At 42.3% G+C, this 13,554-nt stretch overlaps 3 protein-coding genes across 3 annotated transcripts; all 3 read right to left on the minus strand.

Moving 5' to 3' along the window:
- Positions 1-8,731: 8,731 nt before the first annotated feature.
- On the minus strand, positions 8,732-9,065 carry LOC140376611 (histone H4). Its single transcript, XM_072462095.1, has one exon. It carries the CDS (start codon positions 9,059-9,061, stop codon positions 8,750-8,752), a length of 312 nt encoding a protein of 103 aa, XP_072318196.1. The 5' UTR covers positions 9,062-9,065; the 3' UTR covers positions 8,732-8,749.
- Positions 9,066-9,710: 645 nt separating this feature from the next.
- On the minus strand, positions 9,711-10,171 carry LOC140376570 (histone H2B 1/2). The gene has a single exon (XM_072462048.1). The coding sequence runs from the start codon at positions 10,152-10,154 to the stop codon at positions 9,780-9,782; it is 375 nt and encodes a 124-aa protein (XP_072318149.1). The 5' UTR covers positions 10,155-10,171; the 3' UTR covers positions 9,711-9,779.
- Positions 10,172-12,716: 2,545 nt separating this feature from the next.
- On the minus strand, positions 12,717-13,184 carry LOC140376567 (histone H2A-like). Its single transcript, XM_072462045.1, has one exon. It carries the CDS (start codon positions 13,151-13,153, stop codon positions 12,776-12,778), a length of 378 nt encoding a protein of 125 aa, XP_072318146.1. The 5' UTR covers positions 13,154-13,184; the 3' UTR covers positions 12,717-12,775.
- Between the last annotated feature and the right edge of the window lie 370 nt (positions 13,185-13,554).

Genomic DNA, 13,554 nt, shown 5'->3' on the forward strand with positions numbered 1-13,554 from the left:
TAGTCCTGGTTTAGTCCTGGTTTGGACCTGGTTTAGACCTGGTTTAGTCCTGTTTTAGTCCTGGTTTAGTCCTGGTTTAGACCTGGTTTAGTCCTGGTTTAGACCTGGTTTAGACCTGGTTTGGACCTGGTTTAGTCCCTGTTAGTCCTTGTTTAGACCTGGTATAGTCCTGGTTTAGTCCTGGTTTAGACCTGGTTTAGTCCTGGTTTAGTCCTGGTTTAGCCCTGGTTTAGACCTGATTTAGTCCTGGTTTAGACCTGGTTTAGTCCTGATTTATTCCTGGTTTAGACCTGGTTTAGACCTGGTTTAGACCTGCTTTAGTCCTGGTTCAGTCCTAGTTTAGACCTGGTTTAGTCCTGGTTTATTGCTGGTTTAGACCTGGTTTTGACCTGGTTTAGTCCTGGTTTAGTCCTGGTTTAGACCTGGTTTTGTCCTGGTTTAGTCCTAGTTTAGTCCTGGTTTAGACCTGGTTTATACCTGGTTTAGTCCTGGTTTAGTCCTAGTTTAGTCCTGGTTTAGACCTGGTTTAGTCCTGGTTTAGTCCAGGTTTAGTCCTGGTTTAGACCTGGTTTAGTCCTGGTTTAGACCTGGTTTAGTCCTGGTTTAGAACTGGTTTTGTCCTGGTTTAGTCCTGGTTTAGACCTGGTTTAGTCCTGGTTTAGACCTGGTTTAGACCTGGTTTAGTCCTGGTTTATTCCTGGTTTAGTCCTGGTTTAGACCTGGTTTAGTCCTTGTTTAGACCTGGTTTAGTCCTGGTTTAGTCCTGATTTAGTCCTGGTTTAGTCCTGGTTTAGTCCTGGTTTAGTCCTGGTTTAGACCTGGTTTAGTCCTGGTTTAGACCTGGTTTAGTCCTGGTTTAGACCTGGTTTAGTCCTGGTTTAGACCTGGTTTAGACCTGGTTTTGACCTTGTTTAGACCTGGTTTAGTCCTGGTTTAGTCCTGGTTTAGACCTGGTTTAGTCCTGGTTTGGACCTGGTTTAGTCCTGGTTTAGTCCTGGTTTCGAACTGGTTTAGTCCTGGTTTAGTCCTGGTTTAGACCTGGTTTAGACCTGGTTTAGTCCTGGTTTAGTCCTGGTTTAGTCCTGGTTTAGTCCTGTTTAGACCTGGTTTAGTCCTTGTTTAGACCAGGTTTAGTCCTGGTTTAGTCCTGGTTTAGACGTGGTTTAGTCCTGGTTTAGTCCTGGTTTAGAACTGGTTTAGTCCTGGTTTAGTCCTGGTTTAGTCCTGGTTTAGTCCTGGTTTAGACTTGGTTTAGTCCTGGTTTAGTCCTGGTTTAGTCCTGGTTTAGTCCTGGTTTAGACCTGGTTTTGACATGGTTTAGTCCTGGTTTAGACCTGGTTTAGTCCTGGTTTAGAACTGGTTTAGTCCTGGTTTAGACCTGGTTTAGTCCTTGTTTAGACCTGGTTTAGTCCTGGTTTAGTCCTGGTTTAGACCTGGTTTAGTCCTGGTTTAGACCTGGTTTCGAACTGGTTTAGTCCTGGTTTAGTCCTGGTTTAGTCCTGGTTTAGTCCTGGTTTAGACCTGGTTTTGACATGGTTTAGTCCTGGTTTAGACCTGGTTTAGTCCTGGTTTAGAACTGGTTTAGTCCTGGTTTAGAACTGGTTTAGTCCTGGTTTAGACCTGGTTTAGTCCTTGTTTAGACCTGGTTTAGTCCTGGTTTAGTCCTGGTTTAGACCTGGTTTTGACATGGTTTAGACCTGGTTTTGACATGGTTTAGTCCTGGTTTAGACCTGGTTTAGTCCTGGTTTAGAACTGGTTTAGTCCTGGTTTAGACCTGGTTTAGTCCTTGTTTAGACCTGGTTTAGTCCTGGTTTAGTCCTGGTTTAGACCTGGTTTAGTCCTGGTTTAGACCTGGTTTAGACCTGGTTTAGACCTGGTTTTGACCTGGTTTAGTCCTGGTTTAGTCCTGGTTTAGTCCTGGTTTAGACCTGGTTTAGACCTGGTTTAGACCTGGTTTAGTCCTGGTTTAGTCCTGGTTTAGTCCTGGTTTAGACCTGGTTTAGTCCTGGTTTAGACCTGGTTTAGTCCTGGTTTGGACCTGGTTTATACCTGGTTTAGTCCTGGTTTAGTCCTGGTTTAGACCTGCTTTAGTCCTGGTTTAGTCCTGGTTTAGACCTGGTTTAGACCTGGTTTAGACCTGGTTTAGTCCTGGTTTAGACCTGCTTTAGTCCTGGTTTAGTCCTGGTTTAGACCTGGTTTAGACCTGGTTTAGACCTGGTTTAGTCCTGGTTTAGTTCTGGTTTAGTCCTGGTTTAGTCCTGGTTTAGACCTGCTTTAGTCCTGGTTTAGTCCTGGTTTAGTCCTGGTTTAGACCTGGTTTAGTCCTGGTTTAGACCTGGTTTTGACATGGTTTAGACCTGGTTTTGACATGGTTTAGTCCTGGTTTAGACCTGGTTTAGTCCTGGTTTAGAACTGGTTTAGTCCTGGTTTAGACCTGGTTTAGTCCTTGTTTAGACCTGGTTTAGTCCTGGTTTAGTCCTGGTTTAGACCTGGTTTAGTCCTGGTTTAGACCTGGTTTAGACCTGGTTTAGACCTGGTTTTGACCTGGTTTAGTCCTGGTTTAGTCCTGGTTTAGTCCTGGTTTAGACCTGGTTTAGACCTGGTTTAGACCTGGTTTAGTCCTGGTTTAGTCCTGGTTTAGACCTGGTTTAGTCCTGGTTTAGACCTGGTTTAGTCCTGGTTTGGACCTGGTTTATACCTGGTTTAGTCCTGGTTTAGTCCTGGTTTAGACCTGCTTTAGTCCTGGTTTAGTCCTGGTTTAGACCTGGTTTAGACCTGGTTTAGACCTGGTTTAGTCCTGGTTTAGACCTGCTTTAGTCCTGGTTTAGTCCTGGTTTAGACCTGGTTTAGACCTGGTTTAGACCTGGTTTAGTCCTGGTTTAGTTCTGGTTTAGTCCTGGTTTAGTCCTGGTTTAGACCTGCTTTAGTCCTGGTTTAGTCCTGGTTTAGTCCTGGTTTAGACCTGGTTTAGTCCTGGTTTAGACCTGGTTTAGTCCTGGTTTAGTCCTGGTTTAGTCCTGGTTTAGACCTGGTTTAGACCTGGTTTAGACCTGGTTTAGTCCTGGTTTAGTCCTGGTTTAGTCCTGGTTTAGACCTGGTTTAGAGCTCCTTCTGAACATCACTCACATGGAAGTACAAGGCCTGTGATGTGGCTCTCTGTCATTTTGGACAGAAACTGTTGTAGCACAAATAGAAAAAACGCCTGTGGATTTAGCAACTTTTTATTGTAAATAGTTGTTTATTGCTTGTATATATCACAAGAATACTTTTATATGTTCATATTTGCACCTTGTGGTTCACTTTGAACCTTTTTAAACGCTTGGTTGAGCATGTTTGAGGGTTTTATAATGAAAAAAACATAATTTTTCTAGACTTTGTGTTTTCTGTGTGTGTTTAGGTCCAGTATGTTGAAATAGTATGTCAAAGTGAAAAACTAACTGAACATATTGATGAGGTTGTGCTGGAAAAAAGATACCCAACATTGGTCTGGTAAACATTTCTTAATGTAGTATATCAGGGCAAAATTGAAGGTACCCAAGAACGGCCAAAAAAGCTTCGGACCCCGAAGGGTTAAAGTATATTTAGCAACGGTAACTGAAAAAATACACTAAATGTCAGGAAAACTATTTAATGACAACAATGAAGAAGCACTGCAGACATACAAACCGTGTAAGAGAAGGCAGGTAAATAACACAACAGTTATGGTAAAATAACACAACAGTTATGTTAAAACAACACAACAGTTATGTTAAAATAACACAACAGTTAAGTTAAAATAACACAACAGTTATGTTAAAATAACACAACAGTTATGTTAAAATAACACAACAGTTATGTTAAAATAACACAACAGTTATGTTAAAATAACACAACAGTTATGTTAAAATAACACAACCGTTATGTTAAAATAACACAACAGTTATCCTTAACACAGACAATAACAGTAGAGAACAAACCTGGAAGTGTGAGCTAAAGCTGGTACATTCTACATCACAATTATCTCTAACACAGATACTGTACTGCTCTCAGATCTGCTCTCTACGCGTTGAATAGTTGTGTATTTGAAACGCAGATCAAGACAGCTTACAATGATTTACAATTGTGGTGTGAAAAGTTCGAATGAAACTGAAAAACAAACATAAATAAGTCTACATTAGCATCATAAGTGTATCAACAAATACACCAGGAAGAAGCCAGCGCCACAAAATGCTAAACATGATGCTTATTATGTCGTAAATACGTGTGAATAAAGTTATGGTCGGCACCAGATCATCATGCATGGATCTATTATAATATCTGGATAGGGCGTGGCTCGCTGCAGCATGTCGCAGACTCCCCCAGTGGCCATTTTGTATTGTTTTATTTTGTACATAATATTTGGCCCACGATTTGAGAAAGAGTTTGGTTTGATGGAAACTGTGGCTCATGCAACTTATTCTATATTTTCAAGGCCTGAGGCGAAACTTAACCTCCTTAAACGCTCCACGTGTGTTTGTGTTTAATGGTGAGTCAGTTCAGGTGTAAAGAGAACTACAGAGAACTACAGAGAACTACAGATGACTACAGAGAACTACAGAGAACTACAGAGAACTACAGATGACTACAGAGAACTACAGAGAACTACAGAGAACTACAGAGAACTACAGATGACTACAGAGAACTACAGAGGACTACAGAGGACTACAGAGAACTACAGAGAACTACAGAGAACTACAGAGAACTACAGATGACTACAGAGAACTACAGAGGACTACAGAGAACTACAGATGACTACAGAGAACTACAGAGAACTACAGAGAACTACAGATGACTACAGAGAACTACAGAGAACTACAGAGAACTACAGAGAACTACAGATGACTACAGAGAACTACAGAGGACTACAGAGGACTACAGAGAACTACAGAGAACTACAGAGAACTACAGATGACTACAGAGGACTACAGAGAACTACAGAGAACTACAGAGAACTACAGAGAACTACAGATGACTACAGAGAACTACAGAGAACTACAGAGAACTACAGATGACTACAGAGAACTACAGAGAACTACAGAGAACTACAGAGAACTACAGATGACTACAGAGAACTACAGAGGACTACAGAGGACTACAGAGAACTACAGAGAACTACAGAGAACTACAGAGGACTACAGAGAACTACAGATAACTACAGAGAACTACAGAGGACTACAGAGAACTACAGAGGACTACAGAGGACTACAGAGAACTACAGAGAACTACAGATGACTACAGAGAACTACAGAGGACTACAGAGGACTACAGATGACTACAGAGAACTACAGAGAACTACAGAGAACTACAGAGAACTACAGAGGAATACAGAGAACTACAGAGAACTACAGAGGACTACAGAGAACTACAGAGGACTACAGAGAACTACAGAGAACTACAGAGGACTACAGAGACCTACAGATAACTACAGAGAACTACAGAGAACTACAGAGGACTACAGAGAACTACAGAGACCTACAGAGAACTACAGAGAACTACAGAGGACTACAGATGACTACAGAGAACTACAGAAAACTACAGAGAACTACAGAGAACTACAGAGAACTACAGAGACCTACAGAGAACTACAGAGAACTACAGAGAACTACGGAGAACTACAGAGAACTACAGAGGACTACAGAGGACTACAGATGACGACAGAGAACTACAGAGAACTACAGAGAACTACAGAGAACTACAGAGGACTACAGATGACTACAGAGAACTACAGAGGACTACAGAGAACTACAGAGGACTACAGAGAACTACAAAGGACTACAGATGATACAGAGAACTACAGAGAACTACAGAGGACTACAGATGACTACAGAGAACTACAGAGAACTACAGAGGACTACAGAGAACTACAGAGGACTACAGAGAACTACAGAGAACTACAGAGAACTACAGAGGACTACAGAGAACTACAGAGAACTACAGAGAACTACAGAGGACTACAGAGAACTACAGAGAACTACAGATGACTACAGAGAACTACAGAGAACTACAGAGAACTACAGAGAACTACATATGACTACAGAGAACTACAGAGGACTACAGAGAACTACAGAGGACTACAGAGGACTACAGAGAACTACAGAGGACTACAGAGAACTACAGAGAACTACATAGGACTACAGATGACTACAGCGAACTACAGAGGACTACAGAGAACTACAGAGGACTACAGAGAACTACAGAGAACTACAGAGAACTACAGATGACTACAGAGAACTACAGAGAACTACATATGACTACAGAGAACTACAGAGGACTACAGATGACTACAGAGAACTACAGAGGACTAGAGAGAACTACAGAGAACTACAGAGAACTACAGAGAACTACAGAGGACTACAGAGAACTACAGAGAACTACAGAGAACTACAGATGACTACAGATAACTACAGAGAACTACATATGACTACAGAGAACTACAGAGGACTACAGATGACTACAGAGAACTACAGAGGACTACAGAGAACTACAGAGAACTACAGAGGACTACAGAGAACTACAGAGGACTACAGATGACTACAGAGGACTACAGAGAACTACAGAGAACTACAGATGACTACAGAGAGCTACAGAGGACTACAGATGACTACAGAGAACTACAGATGACTACAGAGAACTACAGAGAACTACAGAGGACTACAGAGGACTACAGATGACTACAGAGAACTACAGAGGACTACAGATGACTACAGAGAACTACAGAGGACTACAGAGGACTACAGATGACTACAGAGAACTACAGAGAACTACAGATGACTACAGAGAACTACAGAGGACTACAGATGACTACAGAGAACTACAGATGACTACAGAGAACTACAGATGACTACAGAGAACTACAGAGGACTACAGATGACTACAGAGAACTACAGAGAACTACAGAGAACTACAGAGGACTACAGAGGACTACAGATGACTACAGAGAACTACAGAGAACTACAGAGGACTACAGAGAACTACAGAGAACTACAGATGACTACAGAGAACTACAGAGAACTACAGAGAACTACACAGAAGTGGAAATGTTACTTAGTACTTTTAAAAGGTTTTTTTTAGATCTTGAGAAGTTTATTTTGTTAATTCAAATACAATATTTAACTATATTTAACAATAGACTAAATGTTTATCTCTGTAGATCAACTCTGAACTTGTGATGCTCATAAACTGAAGCTCAGAGTTGGTGAAATGACACTTGTTTTTCTAAATACATTTCAGTTTATGAGAACAAACGTGTTTGTAATTTCTTTTAATTGAGCCAGTAATTGCTTGAAAAACAGCGTAGGCTTTATAAAGCTATTTATTTCTTATATTTTGTATTGTTTTATTTTTTACGTTGTGTTCGGCCCGCGACCCAATTGAGTTTGACCCCCCTGGTCTAGACCAATCAGAGCGCGTGTAGGTGACGTGAACGGGCGAGGTGCCGTGGGTGAGCCCAAATGCCTCGAATAACCTACAGGCGTAAAACTATGATCCATGAGTTTAATAACTGAACATATCATCAAACTGATGACCACCACGGGCCTGAGGGCCGTGGGTCTGAGGGCCTCTGAGGGCCGTGGGTCTGAGGGCCGTGGGTCTGAGGGCCTCTGAGGGCCGTGGGTCTGAGGGCCTCTGAGGGCCTCTGAGGGCCGTGGATCTGAGGGCCGTGGGTCTGAGGGCCTCTGCGGGCCGTGGGTCTGAGGGCCTCTGAGGGCCTCTGAGGGCCGTGGATCTGAGGGCCGTGGGTCTGAGGGCCGTGTAATAAATGCTATGGAAATGGAATGTTTTGCCAGGTATAAACTAATCGATGTTACGTCCCGTGCTCCACACTCTCTGCTCGCCCGTCCTCAGGTCTTTTACTCGGCTCCCTGAGCTTGGACTATACAGGCCTCTAGTGGCCGGTTGTAAACTCTGCATCCTCACAGTCTGCAAACATATAAACATGATCGATTGACGGACTCAGGCCCGTATCCAACGGCCAGTCTCAGGTTCATAACGTTTGGGCGGGTTCATACTTCCCAACTTATTTACCATCCCGGGGGGAGATAATGCATAAAGAAGCAGAAGATTGTTTTGAGCAGAGGGGGTTGTCTGGGCTGTGACAGCTCTGGATGTGGACTAAAGACAACAGAAAGATGTTACAATGTCTTGGACTCATTTTGGGCCCAAAATCAAGTTATGATTTTGTTCTAATATATTTAGTTGACCAGTACATTCAATATTACCTCCAAGTGCCCATTTTCAGGTTCACTGCTAAAGTTGGTCTTTTCATTTTGTAAATGTCCAGTTACTTCAGTTCAGTCCATTTCATCCATATAATCACCATACAAATGATAAAGGGCTGTGATTTCAGGTACTCTTGAGTCTTGTTTTGTCTTTATATCCAGAAGTTAAAACTGTCTAAATCCAGTTAAATCCCATATTATCTTCACTCTCTGGTGGTGGATGTGATCACTGGTCATTTATCTGTGAATTTAAGTCACAGATAGAGCTCCCATTTATATATATATATATATATATATATATATATATATATATATATATATATAAAATACAATATATATCTGAGACAGTTCATAGCCACGCTGTAGATCTACGGTTTTATTCTACTTTTTCCAGTTTTAATAATTTAGGATCAAACGAGGTGTAACCATGAGAAAAGATAATGCTCTTCTGCACATGTGTGTGGCTCTTAAAAGAGCCGTTGTTGTTGTTGTCGTGTTCAGTCAAGTGTCGTTTAACCTCCGAAGCCGTACAGAGTGCGGCCCTGTCTCTTCAGGGCGTACACCACGTCCATGGCGGTCACGGTCTTCCTCTTGGCGTGCTCGGTGTAGGTGACGGCGTCACGGATCACGTTCTCCAGGAAAACCTTGAGCACTCCGCGGGTCTCCTCGTAGATCAGACCGGAGATACGCTTCACGCCGCCGCGGCGAGCCAGACGGCGGATAGCGGGCTTGGTGATGCCCTGGATGTTGTCACGGAGAACTTTGCGGTGGCGCTTGGCGCCTCCTTTACCGAGTCCTTTTCCTCCTTTGCCGCGTCCACTCATGTTTACTGTTTCTTGGTGGAAGAGTCAGATGTGGCTCTAACGGCCGCTCCAATGGTGTTTATCCTGCTTTTGCGGACGCAGGTGAAGACAGTCTGTGGGCGTGGCCGTTCTTCCACCAATAGGAACGTGCCTCCCAAAGGTCGTTTACGCAGAACAATACTTTTGCTTTTTTTAGTCTTAAAAGAAAAAAACGTACACATTTCTCACGATATTAACAAACTGAAAAACGATGCCCTTTCACTTAAATGAAAATACTGTTCATTCACAGCATACAATTAACTCCACAATAAAGTGCGTAAGTGCTCATCTTTCCACTTTTGAAACATTTCACAAAAATCTAAGTATATACATTATTAATAATATGGGCCTACATTAAATATGCTCATCTACGAGGTTGTAACATTTGTGAATGAATACTTAACATTTCCATTTACAATAGAGTATAACACTCCAGTAACTAACTTTACATATTTAGTTTACTGCTTTATTCAGAGCATGATTCATTTCAAGTCCGTCAAACAATCTTTGAATTTAACCAGACGTTGCAAATTTAGAGCGGTTTAACCAACCTAATTTTACTCTGGGTGGAGACCTCTTATCTAATTATATATATATATATATATATACATATATAAAAGCAAGTGGTAGACGTTCATCTTTGTCAGATGTGGGTGGCCCTGAGAAGGGCCGTTGTTGAAAGGTTGGAGCACACTGGGGTTTACTTGGAGCTGGTGTACTTGGTCACGGCCTTGGTGCCCTCGGACACGGCGTGCTTGGCCAGCTCTCCGGGCAGCAGGAGGCGCACGGCGGTCTGGATCTCTCTGGAGGTGATGGTGGAGCGCTTGTTGTAGTGCGCCAGGCGGGAGGCCTCTCCGCCGATCCTCTCGAAGATGTCGTTGACGAAAGAGTTCATGATGCCCATGGCCTTGGAGGAGATGCCGGTGTCGGGGTGGACCTGCTTCAGCACCTTGTACACGTAGATGGCGTAGCTCTCCTTCCTGGACTTTCTCCTCTTCTTGCCGCCTTTCCCAGCGGTCTTGGTCACGGCTTTCTTGGAGCCCTTCTTGGGCGCGGCCTTGGCGGGTTCAGGCATCGTGAGCTGTTCTGAGGACAGACGGACGAATGACTTGAGAGCGCGCCGCCCCGCGCTTTAAAGCAAGCCTCATGCAGATAAGCTGTGCTGTTCCTCGAAGCTGATTGGTGGATTATAAGAAGTGGTGTTTTCTCTTTTACAATTCCTCTGGGAAATATTGAAATAAAGAACTAAAGGATTTCTAAAATATCTAAATAAAAAAAAAGAAAAGAAAATCTCAGATGAAACTACTAAATTCAGAACTATCATTTAATAAAACCAAAAGTACACATATTGATAATAATGCTCAATTCTTACTAAATCACAAGAAATAATTACAAGGTAAATTCATAGCTTCAATCCAGTTGTTTGTAAATACAAAATATTATGCATTCCCTTTTTCATATATTTTACATTGTATGTTGCACCTTTGATGCCAAAGCATTTCCCAGTCTGTGAATTCTGTAATTGACCCTAACCCTTTCTTAGTTAGAACACGTGTTTATTTTGTTTTCTGATACAGTAAATGTATTTTCAAAGCAGTTGATCTCATCACTGATGGTACTTTACTGTGTATTAAACAACTCAACAAAAATAACTGCAAACCACACAATTAACAAACACAGTTCTTTCACAGAAGTGCTTGTGGGATCTACAAACTTTAACTAATATTATAGTTGTTTTTACTATTGAATAAACACTAAAATCTAAAGTTTAGCCCAATTATCAAAACCTTACAGTCAAGGAGCAAAACTGGGCCTCAGATCTGCACCACTGTAACACAATAAGTCAGTTCACACTTTGTGCAAAACAACACACACAGTGATTTACAACACTGAACACACTTGTATGTATTTAAGACACAGAAGTTTATCAAAATGTCACTTCTTTGCAATGCTAAAGCACTGACTGTCAAATGACCACACCCATGTGCCAAATGACCACACCCATGTGCCAAATGACCACACCCATGAGCCAAATGACCACACCCATCTGGTGTGTAACTGGTGTGTAACTGGTGTGTAACTGGAGTGTATCTGGTGTGTAACTGGTGTGTAACTGGAGTGTATCTGGTGTGTAACTGGTGTGTAACTGGTGTGTATCTGGTGTGTAACTGGTGTGTAACTGGTGTGTAACTGGAGTGTATCTGGTGTGTAACTGGTGTGTATCTGGAGTGTAACTGGTGTGTAACTGGTGTGTATCTGGTGTGTAACTGGTGTGTAACTGGTGTGTATCTGGTGTGTAACTGGTGTGTAACTGGTGTGTAACTGGTGTGTATCTGGTGTGTAACTGGTGTGTAACTGGAGTGTATCTGGTGTGTAACTGGTGTGTATCTGGAGTGTAACTGGTGTGTATCTGGTGTGTATCTGGTGTGTAACTGGTGTGTAACTGGAGTGTATCTGGTGTGTAACTGGTGTGTATCTGGTGTGTAACTGGTGTGTAACTGGTGTGTAACTGGAGTGTATCTGGTGTGTAACTGGTGTGTAACTGGTGTGTATCTGGTGTGTAACTGGTGTGTAACTGGTGTGTAACTGGAGTGTATCTGGTGTGTAACTGGTGTGTAACTTGTGTGTATCTGGTGTGTATCTGGTGTGTATCTGGTGTGTATCTGGTGTGTATCTGGTGTGTAACTGGTGTGTATCTGGTGTGTATCTGGTGTGTAACTGGTGTGTAACTGGTGTGTATCTGGTGTGTAACTGGTGTGTAACTTGTGTGTATCTGGTGTGTAACTGGTGTGTATCTGGTGTGTATCTGGTGTGTAACTGGTGTGTAACTGGTGTGTATCTGGTGTGTAACTGGTGTGTAACTGGTGTGTATCTGGTGTGTATCTGGTGTGTAACTGGTGTGTAACTGGTGTGTATCTGGTGTGTAACTGGTGTGTAACTGGTGTGTATCTGGTGTGTAACTTGTGTGTAACTTGTGTGTATCTGGTGTGTAACTGGTGTGTAACTGGTGCAAACATAGATAAGTCATATGCAACATGTGTGTTTCATATGGTAAAAAAATATGGTTTTGATCAATTAGTGAAGAGTTTTTACAAGAGTGGTTCATTTTGCAAAGGAGCTAAGGTGTTTTGCTAATTGGGTTTGTGGTTGTGCTAATTGTGTGTAGGGTTTTGCTAAATGAAACAAAACAATCAAAATTGTGTTTATTTAATCGTAAAAAAATGTAATATATATATATATATATATAAATGGGAGCTTTGTCTGTGACTTGAATTCACAGTTAAATGACCGTCAGTGATCAAATCCACCACTAGAGAGCGAAGATAATATGGCATTTAACTGGATTTAGACAAGTTTTAACTTTTGGATAGACAAAGCAAAACAAGACTCAAGAGTACCTGAAATCACAGCACTTTATAATTTATATGGTTTAATTCAATTCGGTTGTTGGAATATTTAACAGGCTTTTAGTTTTGGGATTTGACCAATTCATCACTGTTAGTTTTGACCAGTGAGACGTTTGACAATTATTTTCTTTGCCATGTTTGACATATTCTCACCCATTTGTAAGTCACTAAAATGTGGACAAGTTGACCTGCAAACAAGTTTCAGTTAGAAATCAGGCAACAGTTTTGTTTCCTTCTCTGGAGTGGGTGGCTCTTAAAAGAGCCGTTGTGTTGTTATCCGGGTCTGGCTTTACTTGGCCTTCTCGGTCTTCTTGGGCAGGAGCACGGCCTGGATGTTGGGCAGCACGCCTCCCTGGGCGATGGTCACTCCTCCCAGCAGCTTGTTCAGCTCCTCGTCGTTGCGGACGGCCAGCTGCAGGTGGCGGGGGATGATCCTGGTCTTCTTGTTGTCTCTGGCGGCGTTACCGGCCAACTCCAGGATCTCAGCGGTCAGGTACTCGAGCACCGCGGCCAGGTAGACGGGAGCTCCGGCTCCGACGCGCTGGGCGTAGTTACCCTTCCTCAGCAGCCTGTGCACACGGCCCACGGGGAACTGCAGCCCGGCTCTGGAGGAGCGGCTCTTTGCCTTTGCTCTGGCTTTACCGGCGCCCTTTCCTCTTCCAGACATGTTTGTAGTATCAGATGATTTCACACGAGGGAGAAACTGTTCTCTGTGGCCGCTCACAGGCGGTATATATAGCAGCAGTGCTGACTTCTGATTGGTCGGCTGAGCGTTAGTTTGATTCTCCAATCAGAGCACGGACATCCTCTCCGCTTTACCAAAGTAACAATACATGAAACAATACATTCAAGTTCACGACTGTACATTTAGGACAAGAGAACTTACAATGGGGAACAACACTGTGGCTATAACACTACTACTAAATTGTAATGTTGATAATTGTATCCTGTAGCAGATTAGAATTGTTTTTCGTTTTGAGTTTATAAAAGTTGTTTTATCATTGTACATTTTTGTTTTATTTATTTTTTTACTTTTGTTAAGAATATAAGGTTTTTCTTTTTTTCCTT

This window comes from Eucyclogobius newberryi, unplaced genomic scaffold, assembly GCF_026437365.1.
Source record: "Eucyclogobius newberryi isolate DKJ021-1_F unplaced genomic scaffold, fEucNew1.0.hap1 SCAF_37, whole genome shotgun sequence".
Lineage (NCBI taxonomy): Eukaryota > Metazoa > Chordata > Actinopteri > Gobiiformes > Gobiidae > Eucyclogobius > Eucyclogobius newberryi.